This window comes from Sciurus vulgaris (genome assembly GCF_902686455.1).
Source record: "Sciurus vulgaris genome assembly, contig: HiC_scaffold_316_arrow_ctg1, whole genome shotgun sequence".
Taxonomy (NCBI): Eukaryota; Metazoa; Chordata; class Mammalia; order Rodentia; family Sciuridae; genus Sciurus; species Sciurus vulgaris.
In genome coordinates this window covers 86,573-107,797 of record NW_027632733.1, presented here as the reverse complement: position 1 = coordinate 107,797, position 21,225 = coordinate 86,573, and the positions used below count along the sequence as shown (strand labels likewise).

The 21,225-nt window shown below is 34.3% G+C and overlaps 1 protein-coding gene across 1 annotated transcript in view; it reads right to left on the bottom strand.

Moving 5' to 3' along the window:
• LOC306652586 (uncharacterized protein) overlaps window positions 1-21,225 on the bottom strand; it is a gene marked incomplete at its 3' end in the record, with an annotated part of 47,468 nt that overhangs the window by 25,000 nt on the left and 1,243 nt on the right. Inside the window, exons 2-5 of the mRNA XM_079125400.1 lie at window positions 12,625-12,723; window positions 9,688-9,761; window positions 8,462-8,513; window positions 6,527-6,625 (exon numbers count right to left, since the gene is read on the bottom strand). Coding sequence (XP_078981526.1) covers window positions 6,527-6,625; window positions 8,462-8,513; window positions 9,688-9,761; window positions 12,625-12,679 — 280 coding nt within the window. The 5' untranslated portion in view covers window positions 12,680-12,723. The remainder of the gene's footprint in view (window positions 1-6,526; window positions 6,626-8,461; window positions 8,514-9,687; window positions 9,762-12,624; window positions 12,724-21,225) is intronic.

Genomic DNA, 21,225 nt, shown 5'->3' with positions numbered 1-21,225 from the left:
ATGGAATTCCAGAGACCCCCACAATTAATTCTGACTATCCAAGAACACGGGAGATCTTTCCATCTTCTAAGGTCTTCTTCAATTTCTTTTTTTTTAATTGTAAACAAATGTGATACATGTTGTTTCTCTCTTTGTACATGGAGTAAAGGCATACCATTTGTGTAATCATAAATTTACATAGGGCAATGTTGTTTGATTCATTCTGTTATTTTATCCCTTCCCCCCAGCCCTCCCATCCCTCTTTCCCCTCTATACAGTCCTTCCTTCCTCCATTCTTGCCCCCTCCCTAACCCTAACTCTAACCCTAACAGTAAGCCCTCCCTCCCCCCTCATCCACTTATTAGCGATATCATTTGACCTTTGGTTTTTTGAGATTGGCTTATCTCACTTAGCATGATATTCTCCAATTTCATCCATTTGCCTGCAAATGCCATAATTTTATCATTCTTTATGGCTGAGTAATATTCCATTGTATATATATACCACAGTTTCTTTATCCATTCATCAATTGAAGGACATCTAGGTTGGTTTCACAATCTGGCTATTGTGAATTAAGCATCTATGAACATTGATGTGGCTGTATCTCTGTAGTATGCTGATTTTAAGTCCTTTGGGTATAGGCCAAGAAGTGGGAGAGCTGGGTCAAATGGTGGTTTCATCTTCTTCAATTTCTTTCTTTAATGTTTTGTAGTTTTCATTGTACAGATCTATCACTTCTTTGGTTAGACCAATTCTCGAGTATTTTTTTATTGTGAACAGAGTTGTTTTTCTCATTTCCCTTTCAGATGTTTCATCACTCATGTATAAAAATGCTTTAGATTTATGTGTGTAGATTTTATATCCTGCTATTTTTCTGAATTCATTAATGAGGTCTAGAAGTTTTCTGGAGTTTTTTAGATCCTCTAAATAGCAAATCCGCAAATAGTGACAGCTTGAGTTCCTCTTTTCCTATTCATATCCCTTTAATTTCTTTAGTCTAATTTCTCTGGCTAGTATTTCAAGGATGATATTGATTAGAAGTGGTGAAAGAGGGCATCCCTGTCTTGTTCCAGTTCTTAAAGAGAATGCTTTCAGTTTTTCTCCATTAAGAATGATGTTGGCCATGGTCTTATCATAAACAGCCTTTACAATGTTGAGGTATGTTCCTACTATCTCTATTTTTCCTACTATTTCTATTTTTGAGCATGAAAGGGTGTTTTATTTTTTCAAATGTTTTTCTTCATCAATTGAAATAACAATATGATTCTTATCCTTAAGTCTATTGATAAGATGGATTACATTCATTGATTTACAAATGTTGAACCAACCTTGCATTCCCAGGATGAACCCCACTTAGTCATGGTGCACTATCTTCTTAATATGATTTTTGATATGGTTTGCTAGGATTTGGTTAAACATTTTTGCATCTATATTTATCAAGGATATTGGTCTAAAAATTTCTTTCCTTGATATGTCTTTGTCTGATTTGGGTATTAGGGTGATATTAGCTTCATAGAATGAGTTTGGTAGGGTCCCCTCATTTTCTATTTCCTAGAATACTTTGAGAAGTATTGGAATGAGCTCTTCTTTGAATATCTTGTAGAACTCAGTTGAGACTCCATCTGATCCTTGGCTTTTCCTGCTTGGCAGGCTTTTGATGGCTTCTTCTATTTCATTGTTTGATATTGATTTGTTTAAATTGTGTATGTCCTACTGGTCCAGTTTGGGAGGATCATTCTTTTAGATGAGAAATTTATTCCATTTTTTTGTTTACTATCCAAAAACCTTTTAAAATCTCATTTTAAATCCTTTCTTTTATTAATTTTTTTAAATTTCCTGCTCATTTCTTTTTCTGTCTCTGTTTACTCCCATGCCTTTCATTCTCATTCCTTTTTAAAATATGTCTTAAAATTTTTAACTTTAACAAAGTTCTCATTTTGCCAGGTAAAAATTATTTTTTCCTACCAAATCTCTTCATTTTGTGGTGTTCTAGAGATCATTTAAAATATACATTTTATTTCCAGGTGATAAATGTTTGCTTTAAGCTGTGATCATTGTTGGATTTTATTTTATCCCCATATGGAAAAGCTGGTGAGTGAAATGGCCATGTAGAACATGCTCATTTTCAGATGTGATACTTAGATATAAAATTTGCCCAGAACACATCCTCATGATAAACATACACACTAGCAGGAAGCACAAGTAACAGTAGAAGATAAATCTATGCAAAGACATGTAAATCCTCCACCCACTAACAGAACACATGAAAGAGTATACAAAAAGACACTTTCAGTGTGTCATAATTTTACGATAATTTCATTTAAGGTCTTTGATGCAACACTGAACAAATAGGTATAATAGATGTTTAATTAATTCATTTAATTCATTCATTTCTTTCAGGAAAAGAAATTTAAATAGATAATGTTTGCAAATAACAGAGAAGTACTCATTCTTAATGATTTTGATTCTGTTAACATGCACTTATGCTTCCAATTTGACCTTGTCATCTTCCTCCAAAAAGACACTAGAATCCATGGAGAATTATACCATTAACTTTGGAAAGTATGACAGGTAATGTGACATCAAATTTTGAGACTTTGAGAATGAAACTGTTTTTATATGAATGGGTTCAAGTGTCCTTGCATTTATGTATGTTCCTAGTTTCAACTGCTTATCCCTAAGTCTCCAATTTATCCACAATTTAAGTATATCACAGAGAAGAAAATGCAAATATTATTTAAAAAACATCAGTGCAATTGCTTGCATAAAGTATAAAATTAATCCACCTTGGTTCCTGAAACTATTTTCATGTTCATGACCAGTTAAATATTTTATTATTAAAATAAAATTGCAAAGTTTGGGTGCCCAAAGAATATTCTATGAGGTCACTAAGTTTATCCTAATTTACCTTCTGGAAGCAAAAAATGGGAAGAAATTGGGAATTTACATTGACACAAGTGAATACCAGTTGCTGGCTAAATCCAGTGCCATTAAGTAACTCCTTCTCTTCCTTTTATGGCATATCCAAGCGTGACTCTGTTGAAAAATGCACAGATATACTTAAAATAACAAAAAAATATAATGTGAATGGCAATTTATTCAAATGAAAAGGAATAGTAGCTATGATCCTAAAATATTATTTTTCAAGTGATAGCTTTAAATTAAGCTTATCATGGAAAGTGAAATAAGCCAGTCACAAAAAGCAAAAGTCCAAATATTTTCCCTTAATAAGTGGATGATGATACACAATGGGGAGTTAAGAGATGAATGGAGAAATATTGGATTATATAGAGGGAAATGAGAGGTGGGACGGGGTGGGGGCATGAAAGATGGTGGAAGAGACAGACAGCATTACCCTATGTACATGTATAATTACATGAATGGTGTGAATCTCCATCATGTATAACCATAGAAATGCACCCCATTTGCATACATTAAATCAGAATGCGGTCTGTAAAAATGAAAAAAATATTTTAAATTAAAGGATAAATTAAGCACAATTTTAGGAGAATATAACTATGATTTGAAATATTTTATTAGTGTATGTGTGTGGGTCTGCACATTTTATGTACTGAATGTGTATCATTGCAGGAAAAAATATTTCAACCACATATCTTCATATTTGATGACAGAGGATCTGTAAATTCCCTCATTTGCTGGCAACCTGACAGGGGTTTGTCTCTGACTCTCAAGGACCTGCAATTACAGGTATGACCCTCTGAAACCAGTAAATATAGACATCATTGAGGTGTATCTTTACTGATCCAATACTTCAGAACACCATTGGGAGACACTGCGTGTCACCATGTACAAAATCTATAATAACTCACAGGTTGATCTGCTCAAGGTGAAAGAAAATTTCTCAGAAAAAAATAATTTCAGAGGAACAAAGACACATCACACAGTTTACTATTTCTTCATTCAAACAAATTTTAAAAATCTTGGACATCATATTTGTGTCCCACATAAATGATCACATTTACACCATTGTAAATGAAATCCATGTTGTTTTTTTCGTACATTACTTTGATTTTCTTTTCTTTTCTAACAGGAATCAGTCTTGTGAATCTTCCATGATTATGTCCATTATTCTGGGTATAATCTGGTTGTACTTTCCCTAGGGTTTCCTCAGATATTTTCCAGGTTCCATACTGGACAATAAACATAGGACCTATAAATGTTTCTTTTTCTGTCTAGTTCTTCATTTTCTGGACTTGAGGGGATCGCTTTTACATCATGTTTCTCTCAAGAGTTTTATTTCTTTCCCCTCATATTTGAGTTTGTGGAAAGAGTAGGGAAGTTAAAATGTGCTAGGGATGATTCTGTTCTAGATGGAGATGAATGGAGCTTTCAAAATTCAGGTTATCAGTCAGAGACAGGAAATTCTGAGAGAATGAAAGCCTGTACACAGAAAAGTTTTTAAATGCAATGATTTTATCTGATGATATGGGGATTGGAAAAAGAACTTCCAGAGGATGGTGCAGGGAGATAATGAACAAGATGCAGAGTGAGGCACAATTTGTATTAAATAAGATTCATAGAACATGTAAAATATTTGGACATCCAAGCTCCAATGAGAGCTGATAGTCATATGTGCAGCATATGCATGAAGAGCAGGATCAACCTAGATGCTACAAGCAGGTGACATCAGGCCATGAGCATGAATGGAGATGAATAATGAGAAGGCATCAGTGATCTACAACATTGATGAATGACTGGTTGAAGATAATGTTTCCAGAAATATAGAACATAGAAAAATTTTAGTGAATATGAAAGATTTAAATTAAGTAAGTTTTAGGTGAATACATCTAGGGTTTGAATTTTTTTATTGTTGTGTATTTTACCCAGACATGTGTTTCCTTGCCAAGTTCTGTAACTATTCTTTCAAATACTATTTATTTGTATTTGATAAAAGGGTGTCTGTAAATTCCCTAGTTGTCTAGAAACCTGAGAGGAGACTGTCTCAGCCCTAAGGTAGCTACACATACAGGTGTGTCCCTCTGAACCAAGGACATACTGATATCACTGAGAAGTAATTTTACTGAAACAATAATTCAGAAAACCACTTGGGAGACACTAGGTGTCTTTACTCATAATTTATTTCTGTTAAGAGCCAGAGGAGATGCAAGAAGACAGCATTAACTTTTTGCTAGAGATAGACATGAATGGATACTTCAGTAGTGAGGTGGTCAGCCAGTGACAAGGAATGCTGAAACCATGAAAGGTTGCACATAGAGACAGGGTTAAAATGGACAGAGGCCATTCATACAGGGATTGGTAAGGAGAATTGAGAGACAATCTAGTAGGCAGAGAGAGAGGGTTAAAAATAGAGATGAGGCAGAATTTTTATTATAAAATTACCTATAGAAGTGAAGGTACAGAGACTTCCATGTTCTAAACAGACCTGATGATCCTATATGCATTAAATGCATAAGACCAGGATTATCCTAAAAACTACCAGCAGGTAGACATCAAGAACATATGCATGAATGGTGATGAATAATGAGAAGGAATCTGTAATCTATGAAGTAGATCCTGCATTGATTGGAGGAAATGTTTCCAAAATACAGAGAATAGAAAACTTTCAGTGACCAGTATAGAATGAAGTCTAATTAAAGAACAAAAAAAGAATCTGGGCTACAGGAATGTGAGATACTGCTCCTGATCATATCTCAAAGTTTCCATTTTATCATGTAAAAAAAAAATGGAGCAATTGTGAATGTTGCTTTCATTTACCATGTAGCTCCTTCTATGGCAATATCTTTATATTCTGAGGAAACTCATTTAGGATCTTGGTGAGCACTTTTGTGCAACTTGCATATTAACAACACACATGAGAATTAGAGAGAACCGTGGGAGAGTCTCAGTGGGAGAACAACTGATTAGCATGCAAGAGGATCTCCCTCATTGTTCACCATTGAGAAGATAAACAAACAAAACATGTCAAAGAAATATGAGCAAACATTTAATTGCTCTGTCCAAGGATATTCTTGATTTATAACTTTTAGTCAAAATTTCTGGATAGACAATTATTCAGTAAATAAGAGATGCAATTTACAGGAAAGCAAAAAATAAATATATATGTGCTGACAAAAGCTGCAAGACTCAAATGTTCTGAATCAGAGTCAGAAACAGACATTTTGAAAAATTTTCAGTCAAGTATCCAATGGTAAAACCAGTCTGCAATGACCATTAACACAAAGATATTGGCATATATACTAATGACAAGATAGAGAATGCTGGAGGGCAGAGTGATCTGTATTCAGAGGAGGAGTGCGGGACCCAGAGAAGATCAATGCCAAAGGAGTATGAAAATGTGGCAGCTGGCAACTTGAGTGAATCTTCTCAGAATCATTTAATCCATTTTATTATAAGTACATTTCCTGTTTATCATTTGCCTTGTAATTACTAAGTCCAAAGTTGTGATGAGATTCCAGGGGAAGGTATACTCTTTTATTCATCTGAGACAGTTTTCTGAACTACTCAGCTTAGATATGTGTTTAGAATAACTGCTAATACACATTTGGTTGTTTGTGTTTGTTCATACCCATGCTGGCAACTGATGCATCTACTTTTCCTGTGTCCCCTCGTCTCACAACCATCAAGTTTCTTTTTGCTCTTTTGTGTAAAGTGTATGGTCCCATATCTGTGAAAAAAAAGTTTGATAATGCATAAAAGCAGTACAAAACAAAAGTGTTCTGAAAACTTCCAGAATTATCAGATATCAATAAACTCTTGTGTTTCATAGTAAATGGTAAATTCATTAAGAGTGACAGTGATGGTGTTTTAGGAATAACCTGTTTACTGGCTTCTGGTTAAAAATGAATCTGGAGTGGATTTTCATGTATTTGTTCAAGTCTCTCAGGTGATAAAATTTGCTTTCTTCAGTTCCAAAGATATCTCACTAATATCCTGCTATTCTGGCATGCCAAAGACCTGTTTTTCCAACAGCACACCAATAAAGTACTCATGGAAAACAATTAATGATGTACTCATTAAAACAATTAATGATGATTATAAGATGAGTACCAAAGGAAAATTAGTCTTCTTTTAAACAATGAATGCTTCAAAAATCCAATTTTGCTCACCTCAATGACACTTATGGAAGCCTCACACATTGTGGTGTCTGTTAGATAAGGAGGGGACAAATTGGGAGCTGTGGAATGCCCTGATTCTTGCAGCCCTCATGGGTTCCAATCATCTCTACACCAGATTTGCATTTGAAAGCAGACAATGTGAAAAGAGCTGAGGACCATTTTCTCCATTTCATCATAATTCCTGGTTCCTCTCTCATTTCTCCTCCTCTTTAGGTTTTCCAAAGAAAAATCTGAGGTGGGAGCTTGTGTCTTTACATCTTTCATTCTTGCCACTCCTTCTTACATGCCAAACTAACAAATAAATCTTAGTCATATACTTTTGCCATCTTATTTTCTGAGTTGCTCCCAGTCTTCAAGAGACCTGCTCAGAATGAAAGTCAGATTTATGCTTGCACTTGATGTATTTGTGTCCTGAACTGTAGGAACCAGGAAATGTTCTTGTGTATTTCCAAAAAGGCCATCCATTCTCTGGCAACAAACACTGTTTTCTGTAGACCAGGATCAATGGAATCACCTTAGAATGTAATGGACATGTTGAGGCCAGGACCTGCTGAGTCAGAAGCTTTGGAACATGGTCCCAGAGATGATTCCATACAGTTTTACGGTTCTAGTGTGAACTTTGTCAGCCTCCAATTCATCTATGTTAATGAGAATGCAGCTCTGAGTCCTCCCTTGGAGTTCCCTCAAATTAAATTTTCGAAGGACCTTTCCAAAGTGAATTTTAGATACCTGTGGATTTGGGGGATTCCCCTTGACTACTCATATATCTTTCTATTTTTCCATTTGCTGTTTCTATCATGTATTTTTTTGTCATAGACAGTGGTACCATGTTGCAATCATTAGATTTTATATATTCCCACTCAGTGTTGGTCAACAAACTTAGCTTTGTAGATCAGGTCTTCATGCCTCAATCCATTTCCAACTGTGAAAACTCACCAAGGTTGAGATCTATATTCCCTTTCATTCATCTTGAAACCTTGAAACTCACAAGTTCTTCCCTCAGTGTGAAAAAAAACCTGCTCCTTTCCCTTCTCATATGGGGCTTGAATTTCCCAACCTCTCCTGAGAACCATTGATTCTTTTTCGTTTTTGACTCTGTGTACTTACTGCAGTTCTCAGTCTTCCTTTCCTCTTTTTCTCTCCTTTTCCTTATTTCCAATTTACCAGAGATAAAAGCATATCTTAAAGGAAATTCACCATTCTCTTCTTAGCAATACCCACAATTAAATCTGTGGCTGAAACCTAATATGTTATGCCACTCCTTACCTACTTTTTTGTTCAATAGCTAGGTAACAGACACACTCTTTGAGCATTTACTATATAGTAGTGCCCATATTTTTGGCAATATTCTCTGCAAGGTACTTTGGATCCTATGTGGTTCTTACCTTCTGCATGTCCACAAAAAGCACACACCTCTGCATGTTGCTCAGAGTCACTCTGGAAAACAATAATAGTGATAATTACTTGCATATAGATTTCATCATCACTCTTTGGACATCACCATTCTCATATATGTGAAATCATTGGAATTGGAACTAAGACCATTAAATTATGTGCAACAATACTTTGCACAGGAGACACAAGCATATGCAGTGTTAATGAAGCTGAGCTTTCCCACTCAGTTCCTTATTTTGTGGTGTTCTTGAGATCATTTAATACATACATTTTATTTACTCATGGTAAATATTTTTCTGTGAGCTGTGATCATTGATTGAGTGTATTCTTTCTCCTTGCAGAGATACTGAATGAAACTAGCATGAGTATCATGCTCATTTTTAGATGTGATGCTCAGATATAAACAATGCACCAGACCCATCTCCATGACAAACCAGCATATTACAAGAACTCATGTGTAGCTGTGGAAGAGAAATCCACTGAAAGGCATGCAAGTCCTCCACTGGCTGACATATACAACATAAGAACCAGGTGGCAAAATGACACCTCCAATATTTTATAACATCCCAACAAATGCATCAAAGTACTTTAGTCTAACATTGTGTAAAGAGGTAAGTTAAATATGTTTAGTAATTCTTTTGCATTCTTGAAGGGAAAGAACATAAACCTGATAGATATTTTCTGTAAATTATCAGTAAAGTATGCATCCTGAATGGTTTTGGTTCTATTAATAAGAAGGTATGTGTCTGTTTTACAACTTTTATCTGCTTTAATCAAGACACTGGAAATCATGGAATATGATTTTTTAACTATGGCATGGATGGCAGGTCATGTAAAATTCAGTGGTGATCGTTTGGAAATGAAGATGATTTTACATGAATCTGCTCATTGGTCATTACATTTATGTATGTCCCTAGTGTCAACTGACTACTTGTCAGTCTCTAATTTATCTCTCATCATTTAAGGATGTTACACAGTTCAAAACCAAACAGTGTTCTAAAATATTTGTCCAATTTCTTGCACAAAGTTTATCTTTAATTCACCTTGATTTCTAAAACTATTTTCAGATTCATGACCACTTACATGTTATACAATTAAATATGAAATTGTGATGTTGGATGCCCAAAGTGTATTAAGTTATGTTATTTGCCCTAATTTACCTCCTGAAAACAAAAGAAAGAAGATATTTGGAATTCAAAATGACATGTATGCATACGTGTTGCTGGTTAAATCCAGTGCCATGGAGTCTCTCCTCCACTTCCTCTTTTGAAATATCCAAGTGTGACTCTCCTGAAACATGCATAGATTTACTTTAACTACCTTATAATTTTAATGTTAAAGAAAATTTAAATAAAATAAAAAGGAACAGTAACTATAATTCTAAAATTTTACTTTCCCAATGATAATTTTAAATTAAGCATGTGTTTAGGTGAATATAGCCATTATTTGAAATACTTAATTGTTGAAGTGTGGTCCTTTGTACTTTATGCAGGAACATGTGTATCCTATCAAGCACCATAGGAATTATTTCAAACCCCATGTCTTCATAATTAGAACAGAATATCTGTTAATTTCCTTGTTTGCTGGCAACCTGACAGGGGCTTACATCTGTCTCTCAAGGACCTGCAATTACAGGAATGTCCCTCTGAGCACAGTACATCATAGGGATATAGTTCTACTAATCCAATACTTTAGAACATCATTGGGAGACACTAGGTGTCACCATGCCATGTATAAGACCTATAATAACTCACAGGTTGACCCACTCAAGGTGAAAGAAGATTTCAGAGAAAAATATACTCAATTTCCAGTGACACGTTAAACATCACACAGTTTACTATCTCTTCCTTCAAATATTAAATTTTAAAAATCCATTTAACCCCATCTTTAGTGTCCCAAAAAAGTAATCACATTAACATCTTTATCAATGAACTCCTTTTGCTTTTTTTATACATTTCTTTGGATTTCTTTACCTTAAAATTTTAGAAGTTACTTTCTTGTAAAACTTCCATGATTAAGCCTCTTATTCCTATCAGAATCTGCTTGTTTTCAATAGGGCTATCTTAAATACTCCCAGTTATCATACTGGATAATAAACATGGGACCTGTGAACACTCCTTTTACTTTCTACTCTATCAATTCCTGTACTTAATGGGGCAAATTCTACTTCATGTTGCTGTCAACAATTTTACTTATTTCCCCTCAAATTTGAATTTGTAGTAAGAGGTAGAGGAGACAAAAGGTGCCAGGAATGAAGTCTTTTCTAGATTGAGATGAATGGAGACTTCAAAAGTGAGGTTATCAGTCAGAAGCAAGAAATGCAGAGAGTATGAAAGGCTGTATATAGAAAAGTTTTTAAATGGAATGGGTTTATCTGATGATATATGAATTGGGAAGGAGAATTTACAGAGGATGGCTCAAGCAGAGAAAGGGAGCAAGATACAGAGTGAGGCAGAATTTGTATTAGGAAAGATTCATAGAAAATTTAAACCCATGTGATTATATTTGGAAAAAAGTTGTCAATCAATTTCTTGGTTGGCTAGAAACTTGAGAGAAGCCTGCCTCAACCACTCAAGTACATGTAAGTACATGTGTGCCCCTCTGAACCCAGTACATATTGACATCATTGAGGAATAATTTTACTAGCCCAATACTTCAGTATAACAGATGGGGAGACACTACATGACTCTCCCCATAATTGAGTGTACGGTAAGATCCAAAGGAGAAAAATAATGTCAGTGATGCATTCCTTTGTAGTGATAAAGATAAATGCCCACTTCAAAGGTGAAAAAAATAGTGAGATTTTAGCCAGTGACAGAAAATGCTGAGAGCATGAAAGGCTGTACATTGAGGCCAGGTTTAAATGGAAAGTGTCTGGGAAAGTGTCTTCTCACAGGGATTGGTGAGGAGAACTGGTAGAGGGCATAGCAGGCAAAGAAAGTGTTCAGAATACAGAGTAAGGCAAATTTTTTATTATGAAAGAGTCTTTGGAAAGTCAAGATGCTTGAACATCCATGTTCTATATACAACTGATGGTCACATATGCAGTATATGCATAAAGAGACCAACCTCAATGATACAAGCAGATGGACATGAGGGGCATGTGTATGAATTGTGATGTGTAAGGAGAATTGCACCAGTGCACTAGGTGTTGATTGCAGCCTGACTGGGGGAGTATTTCCAGACATACAGAGGATAGAAAATGTCCAGTGACCTGTGTTGAATGAAAGTTAAAGGAACAAATAAGAAGCTGGTTTACATAAATGTGAGATTCTGGTCTTAATTGGAACTCAAGGTTTCAAATGCATTGTGTAATAAAATGCAACAACTATGAAAGTTGCTTTCATTTACCATGTAGTATCTCCTACGGCAATGTCTTCCTATGTTGAGGGAACTCTTTTAGGATCCTATGAACACTTTTGTGCAATTCAAATATATACAAACCCTTGAAGAATCTGAGAGATCTGTGGTAGAACCTCAGTGGGAGAGCAAATTCTTAGCAGGCAAAAGTTTCTCTCTCATTGTTCACCATTGAGAAGAAAATAAATAAAATATGTGATAGACCTATGAGCAAACACTTCATTGCTAGGTGCAGGTATATTCTTGATTTACAACTCATAAATATTTCTGGAAAGAATGTTATCCAGCAACCATGGATTTATTTTATAGGAAAAGAGTTAGTTAAATCACATAGGTATTTCATAAAGTTACAAGTCTCAAATGTACTAACTCAAAATCAGGAATATTTGGTTAAATTGGCAGTTAAGTTCCCATTAGTAAAATAATTTTTGCAATGACCATTAAAACAAAGACATTGGTAAGTATACCAGTGTCAAAATGAGAATGCTGGAGAGCACATTGATCTGTATTCAGAGGAGGAAAAAAGTTTCCTTATAAATTCAATGTCAAAGCTAAATTAAAATGTGGCAGCACATATCTCAATTGAATCCTGTCAGTCATTTAATCCATTTAATAATAAGTACATATTCTCTCCCCCATTTACCTTATAATCAATAAGTCCAAATTGTGATGAGATTCCAGGGAAAGGTACACTTTTTTGCTCATCCAAGAGAGTTTTCTGAACTAATTAGCTCAGATATATGTGTTTACGATAACAACAAATATGCATCTGCATGTTTGTGTTTGTTTATACCCAAGTGAGAAAGTGGTGCACCTTCTTTTCTTGTATCCTCTGTTTTATCCAACATCAAGTTTCATTTTCCTCTCTTGTGTGAAAAGAGTGTTTTCAAATCTATAAGAAAATGTACAAGAAAACAGAGTTCATACAAGCAATCAAAAAATGCATTCTGAAGCTTGCAGAATTAGCAGATATCAATAAACTTGATATCAGATATCAAGTTTCAAAGAAATTTTTATATACTCTAAGAGTAACAGTGTTGTTATTTGAGGGATAAACTACATAAAGCATTCTGCTTAAAATAATGTATCTAGTGTGACATAAACTTGGGAGCTTTTCAAGTATTTTCATCAGAGGGCTAGTTGACCACATTGTTTTCTACCTATATATCAGAATTTTTCTAGTAATACTATGCTTTCCTGACACACCTAGGAACATGGTTTCACTGCAATGCACTAATAGACAAATATAGTAATATTAATAATATTGAAAATAGGAACAATCAAAATATTAGCTGCCTTTAAAAATCAAAGCTTCAAAAATGCTAGGTTGCTCATCTGAATGACTCATATTGACACCTTACCTATGTTGGTACCTACTAAATATAAAGGGGAGAAATTTGTAGCTGCTTCTTCCAGTCCCTACTGGTTTGAATTATCTCTGGACCACAAAAAGTTTCACTTAGATTTGAGACAGATAAACTGAATAGAGTTGAGTAGCATTATCTCCATTTCCTCATTTTTCCCAAACTACTTCAGTCCCCCATCATTTTCCTTTCTCTTTAGCTTTTCCAATGAAACTCCCAGAGTTGGGGACTTGATTCTTTTGATTTTACATTCTTCATTTGAATTAGCTCCACTTTTCCTTGTCTGCCAACTTAGAAAATTCATCTTAGCTATGTAAATTCTTGATTTTTGTCTTTTGAGTCTTTTAAAATTCCCAAGAAATAGTCTCAGAATGAAAGAAAGATTTATGCTTGTCCTTCATCTGTTCTGTCCTGAACTGTAGAAACTGATACCTTTTCCTTTTTATTTACCAAAAGGACATCCATTCCCTGGCACCAAAACATGTTGTCTGTGTACCATGATCTTTGTAATCACCTTAGAATTTAATGGACATGTAGATTCAAAGACCTGCTGAGTCAGAATGAACTTTTGAACATGGTCTTGAAGGCATGATTTCTCACAGTTTCAGATTTCCAGTGTGAATTTGTCAGCTTTCAATTTGTGTAGGTTAATTTGAATGTAGCTCTCAATTCCTCCCTAGGCTGACCCCTCAAATAAAATGTAGAAGTATATGTAATCTTTCCAAAGGGAATTTTAGAAATCTTTCTGGGGAATGCTCCATAACAATTCATACTTCAATTATTCCATTTGCTGTTTCTGCACTGTTTTTGTCCTAGGTAGTAGAAACATGTTGCATATCATTAAATTGTATATATTCCTAATCATTTATGGCAAATGAACTTACTTAGCTCTTTGGGATCACGTCTTCTCTCCTCAATTCATTTTCCAACTATGACTAAACCAGGAAGTGTGAGAAAGTTTGACTCTCTCTTTCACTCATCTTTGGAACTTGAAACAAATTCTTCCCATAGTTTAAAAACTCTCCTCTTTTCCCTTTTCATATGTGGCTTGAATTTCCCACACTCCACTGAGTTTCACTGCTTTTTTTACCTTCTTCAACTCTTTGTTCTCCTTAAGATTCTCAATCTTCATTCCCTCCTTTTCTCTTCTTTTCCTTATTTCCAACTTTCCTGTGATGGAAGCATATGTCAAATGCAACTCAAAGTTCAGTTCCTTTAGCAATATCCCCAATTTAACCTGTGGCTGAAACCTAATAGTTATGCCTCCTATTTTCTTCCATTTTTCTTATGATATTTTATACGAACTGTCTTTAAATAATTACAACATACTATTTTTCATTATTTAAAGCACATTCACTTTAAAGTATTTTTAATCATATATGGTTCATATATTTTACATGTCTATTTGCTCCCTTCTTTGCTCTTGGATGAAACTCACCAGATATACAGGAAGCACACACCTCTGGATGTTGCTCAGAGCCACTGTGGTAAAAATAATGGCAATAATTAGATGCATATAGATTTAATCATTACTCTTTAGAAATCATCATGTTTCTACTTGTGAAATCATGAAAATCAGAAATTAGAAATTAAAATCATTATATTTTTTGCACCATATTTTCCAAAAAAAATATTTTCTAATACACTCCAGATGAAAATGAGTTTCTCTCTTTGAGAGAAACTGGCTACTGATGGGATATGTCAAGATGGATGAAATAGGAAATGTGTTCCCTGATAACAAACTCACTTAAGCAGATATATCTAAAATATCTTACATCAGTACTTAAGTAGCCCATTTTGCACTCCTCAGAAAATGTATGAACACAGTAGAAAATGTATTTAAATCTCTTTTGTGAAATGTACTTGATGTTATACAGCATTCAACATTTTAAATACCAGAGGACCAAATTTTTAGAGGTAAATATGATAATTGATGTGATAAGGAAGTTTCAGTTCTGTCACTTTGTGTAAGAGTGAAACACTGCTTCACTCACTTCATTTAAATCATTAGGGCCTTTCAAAATTTACTGACTTTCAACAAAATATTTACTGAGTCAAATACACATTAAAGTATTTAGCACAGGAAATACATCTACATTTTAATTGGACATATGAGCACACTGAGTTTGAGTAAAGTATGCAACATTTTCATTGAAGAAAGAATTAGAAGGAATTCCATGACCCAGCCACCGAGTCCAGCACTGAGACCCACCCCAGTCTGCAGTTTGGCACCCATGCCCTGCACATTTTAGCATCTGTGTTGTGGCTGACCATCTATAAACATATGGGTTCACTTCTGCCTGCTAACATGGATTATTCCTGATCTGGAGACCACCAGCCCTAGTGGGGCAGCACACTTCGTGGGACACCAAATTATAAAGTTCCTCTCAGGCATCAGGCTACTGAAGACTAAGAGGTTTGAACTCTACAGAATAGTCTTATTGTAGAATTTTTTATTAGTAACATTATGATTATTCCTAGTATAACTATTATTCCTACTTTTACTATGTTTTATTAATTTTTTTTTGCTCTCTCTACTTTCCTTTTATCTCTCTGTTTCCTTGGAGACTCTTTCTTCCTTTTCCCAGGCTAATAACTAATTTCTTTTAATTCCACTTTCACTATTCCTACCACATAACACCTCTATAGACCAGCTTCTTATCTCATTAATGTTGTATATTACACCCCTCCCCATCTGCTTTGTCCACCATTAGAAATTGTGGTCCTTATTGCAAAACTATTGGTTATGCTGTAAACAATAATTGAACTCATCACCTGTTTAATAAGACAACATGGTTAATATCTTAATAGGGACTCTTTGGGTTAAGAATGCATATTGTTTATATTGTGTGCTGCTAATATTGATCTCTCACTTCAAGGTAAGGTATTAGAAACCTACAGGGACACTATAAGTCTATGGGGGTGAAACTGCCATGCCTTGGATTCACACTGCTAGAGGGAAAGATACATGAACAACATAAGAAAATGAGGGAAGAAAGTGTCCCAAAAAACCTATATAGATATCAAGAGAATTCAAAGATATCATGGCAGAAGAAATGTCAGAAAGGGGTTCAGAGTGTATATAATTCAAATTATCTGGGAAACAATGAGATAACAGAGCAAATGCAGGCAATGAATGAACACACCAATAAACAGTTAAAAGAGAAAATGCAGGAAGCAAAAAAATCATTTCAATAAAGAGAGATTCTGAAAAAAAAAACAACAGAAATCCTTGAAATGAAGGAAATAATAAACCAAATTAAAAACTCAACAGAAAGCATAATTGACAGGCTAGATCACTTGCAAGACAGAACCTCAGACATTGAAGACAAAATATTCTTGAAAGCAAGGTTGACAGAGGAGAAAGATGGTAAGAAATCATAGACAGAACCTTCAGAATTATGGGATATCACAAGAAGACCAAATTTAAGAATTATTGGGATTAAGGAAGGCACAGAGATATAAATCAAATGAATAAATAATTTCTTCAATGAATTAATAACAGAAAACATTCCAAATCTGAAGAAAAAAATGGAAAATCAAATACAAGAGGCTTACAGGACACCAAATGTACAAAATTACAATAGATCCACACCAAGGCATATTATAATGAAAATTTCTAAAGTACAAAATAAAAATAGAATTTTAAAGGCTGCAAGAGAAAATTATCAGATTATATACAGGGTAAAAACCAACACAGGTATCAGCAGATTTCTCAACCCAGACCCTAAAAGCTAGAAGGGTCTGGAACAACATATTTCAAGTTCTGAAAGAAAATGGATGCCAACCAAGAATATTCTGCCCACCAAACTAACCTTCAGATTTGAAGAAAAAATAAAATTGTACCATGATAAACAAAAGCTAAAAGAATTTACAAATGCAAAGCCTGCACTACAGAACATTCTCAGCAAAATATTTCATGAGGAAGAAATGAAAAACAACAATGTTAGTCAGTAAATGGAGGAATTACTCTGAAGAAATAGCCAATTAATGTAGAAACCAAGTCAAGCTAAAAACAAAAAAATTAGCCAAAATGACCAGGAATACAAGTCATATCTCAATAATAACCCAGAATGTTAATGAACTAAACTCATCAATCAAAAGACACAGACTGGCAGATTGGATTAAAAAGAAAGACCCAACAATATGCTGCCTTCAAGAGGCTCATCTCATAGATATAGATACCCACAGCCTAAAGGTTAAATGATGGGGGAAAACATACATCACACACAAACTCAGTAATAAAAAGTGGAGTTTTCATCCTCATATCAGATAAAGTGAACTTCAAGTCAAAGTTAGTCAAAAGGGATAAAGAAGGATATTTCATACTGCTTCAGGGAAGCATAAATCAGCAAGACAAAACAATCATAAATATCTATGCTCCAAACAATGGTACATCCTTGTACATTAAACAAATCCTTCACAATTCCAGGAACTAAATAGACTACAACACAATAATGCTCAGTGACTTTAACACACCTCTCTCACAATTGGACAGAACTTCCAAACAAAAATTGAATAAAAAAAAACATAGAAATCAATAACACAATCAATAATTTAGACTCAACAGACATGTAGAATATTCCATCCATCTATGAGTGAATACACTTCCTTAGCAGCACATGGATCCTTCTCTAAAATAGACCATATGTTATGTCACAAAGCTACAATTAGCAAATACAAAAAATTAGAGATAATCCCTTATATTCTATTAGATCATAAAGAATGATATTAGAAATCAATTACAAAATAAAAAACAGAAACTACTCCAACATCTGGAGATTAAATAACATGCTATTGAATGATGCATGGATAACAGAAGACATCAGGGGGAATTAAAAAGTGTCTTAGAGGAAAATGAGAACAAAGATACAGCATATCAAAATCTCTGGGACACTATGAAAGCAGTACTAAGAGGAAAATTTATTTCATAGAGCACATTCAATAAAAGAAGAAAAAGTCAACAAATAAATGACCTATCACTATAGATCAAAGCCCTACAAAAAGAACAGATCAACACCAAATTAGTAGAAAACAGGAAATAATTAAAATCAGAGCTGAAATAAATGAAATTGAAACCAAAGAAACAATTCAAAAAATTGACAAAACAAAAAGTTGATTCTTTGAAAAAATTAACAAAACTGATAAACCCTTTGCCACACTAATGAAGAAAAGGAGAAAACACTCAAATTACTAAAATTCATCATGAAAAAGGAAATATCACGACAGACACTACTGAAATACAAAACACAATTAGAAGCTACTTTGAAAATCTATACTCAAATAAAAAATCTTGAAGACATCAACACATTTCGAGAAACATATGATATATCTAAACTAAATCTGGAGGACATACACAATTTAAATAGATCAATTTAAAGCAATGAAATAGAAGAAGTCATCAAAAGCCTACCAAACCAAGAAAAGTCAGGGAACAGGTGGATTCTCAGTCAGGTTCAACAAAACCTTTAAAGAAGAACTCATTTCAATACTCTCCAAAGTATTCCATGAAATTAGAAAATGAGGGAACACTTCCAAACTCAACCTATGGAGCTAATATCACCCTGACACCAAAACCAGACAGAGAAATACTGTAGAAAGAAAATTTCTGACCAATATCCCTAAATCAACATAGATGCAAAAATTCTTAACAAGATTTTTAGCAAATTGCATACAAAAATATATGAAAAAGATAGTGCACCATGATCAAGTGGGTTTTATCTCAGGGGTGCAAGCTTGGTTCAATATCTAGAAATCAATAAATGTAATTCACCACATCAACAGACTTAAATTAGGAATCATATAATCATTTCAACAGATACAGAGAAAAAATTTGATAAAATACAGTATCCCTTCATGCTCCAAACACTAGAAAAAATAGGGATAGTAGGAATATACCTCAACATTGTAAAGGCTATCTATGCTAAGCCCATGGCCAACATCATTCTAAATGGACAAAAACTGAAAGAATTTCCCCTGAAAATTGGAACAAGGCATAGATGCCCTCTTTCACCAATTCAACATCTTCCTTGAAACTCTAGCCAGAGCAATTAGACAGATGAAAGAAATTAAAGGGATATGAATAGGAAAAGAATAACTCAAACTATCCCTATTTGCCAATGATATTCTATATTTAGAGGGCCAAAAAATTCCACCAGAAAACTTCTAGTACTCATAAATAAATTCAGTACAGTACCAGAATATAAAATCAATGCTCATGAACCTAATGAATTTTTATTCATAAGTGAGAATCCTCTGAAGGAGAAATTAGGAAAACTACCCCATTCACAATAGCCTCAAAAAATAAAATACTTGGGAATCAACATAAAGAGGTAAAATACCTACAATAACTACAGAACACTATGGAAAGAAATGAAAGAAAACCTTAGAAGATGGAAAGAGCTCCCATGTTCTTGGATAGGCAGAATTAATATTGTCAAAATGGTGATATTACCAAAAGTGCTATACAAATTCAATGCAATTCCAATTAAAATTCCAATATTGTACCTCATAGAAATAGAGAAAGCAATTATGAAATTCATTTGGAGGAATACGAAACCCAGAATAGTTAAAGCAATTCTTACAGGAAGTGAGAAGCAGATGTTATCACAATACCAGAACTTCAACTATATTACAGAGCAATACTACCAAAAACTGCATGGTATTGCCATCAAAATAAGACAAGTAGATCAATGGTACAGAATAGAGGACACCCAGATAAGCCCACATGAATACAGTTATCTCATAGTAGGTAAAGATAGCCTCTTCAACAAATGGTGCTGGGAAAATGAAATTAAACCACTATCTCTCACATTGCACAAAACTCAACTCAAATTAATCGAGGTCCTCAGAATTACACCAGAGAACTTGCACCAAATAAAAGAAAAATTGAGTCCAAATCTTCATCATGTCAGCTTAGGACCAGACCTCCATAACAGGACTCCTAAAGCACAATAAATAAAAAACAGGAATGAATAATTGGCATAGATTAAAACTAAAAAGTTTTTTCTCAGCAAGGAAAAAATCAACAATGTGAAAAGAGAACCTACAGTGTCGGAGAAAATCTTACCATGCATACATCTGATAGAGCACTAATCTGCAGAATCTATAAAGAACACAAAAAATATTACACCAAGAATACAGATAATACAATCAACAAATTGCCTAAGGAAGTGAGCAGACACTTCTCATAAGATTTACAAGCAATCAACAGATATATGAAAAATATTCAACATATTTAGTAATAAAATAAATACAAATCAAAACTATCCTAAGATTTCATCTCACCTGATTAGAATGGCTATTATCAAGAATACAAGCAACAAGAAGTGTTGGCAAGGATGTGGGGAAAAAGTACACTCATACATTGCTGGTGGGGTTTCAAATTGGTGCAACCATTCTGGGAAGCAGTATGGAGATTCCTTAGAAAACTTGGAATGGAACCACCATTTGAACCAGCTATCCCACTCCTTGGACGATACCCAAAGGAATGAAACTCAGCACACTACAGTGATACAGCTACATCAATGTTTATAGCAGCTCAATTCACAATAGCTAGATTGTGGAACCATGGTAGATGTCCTTCAATAGATGAATAGATAAGGAAACAGTGATATATATACACAATGGAATATTATTCATCCATAAAAATAAAATTAGGGCATTTGCTGGCAAATTGATGGAGTTGGAGAATATCATGCCAAGTGAAGTAAGCCAATCCCAAAAAACCATAAGCTGAATGATTTCTCTGATAAGTGGATGATGATACATAATGTGGGGTGAGGAGGAGGCAAGAATAGAGGAAGGATGGATTGTATAGAGGAAAAGGAGGGATGGGGTGTGGTAGGGGAATAAAAACAATAGAATGAGACAAACATCATTACCTTATGTACATGTATGTGTACAACCAGATAAATGAAATTTGTACCCCATTTATTTACAATGAACCAAAATATAATAAAATAAAATAAAAAAGAAATCCCAAGGGAAAAGTGTAGCAGCACAGCATCATATGGTGCTTATTGACTGCA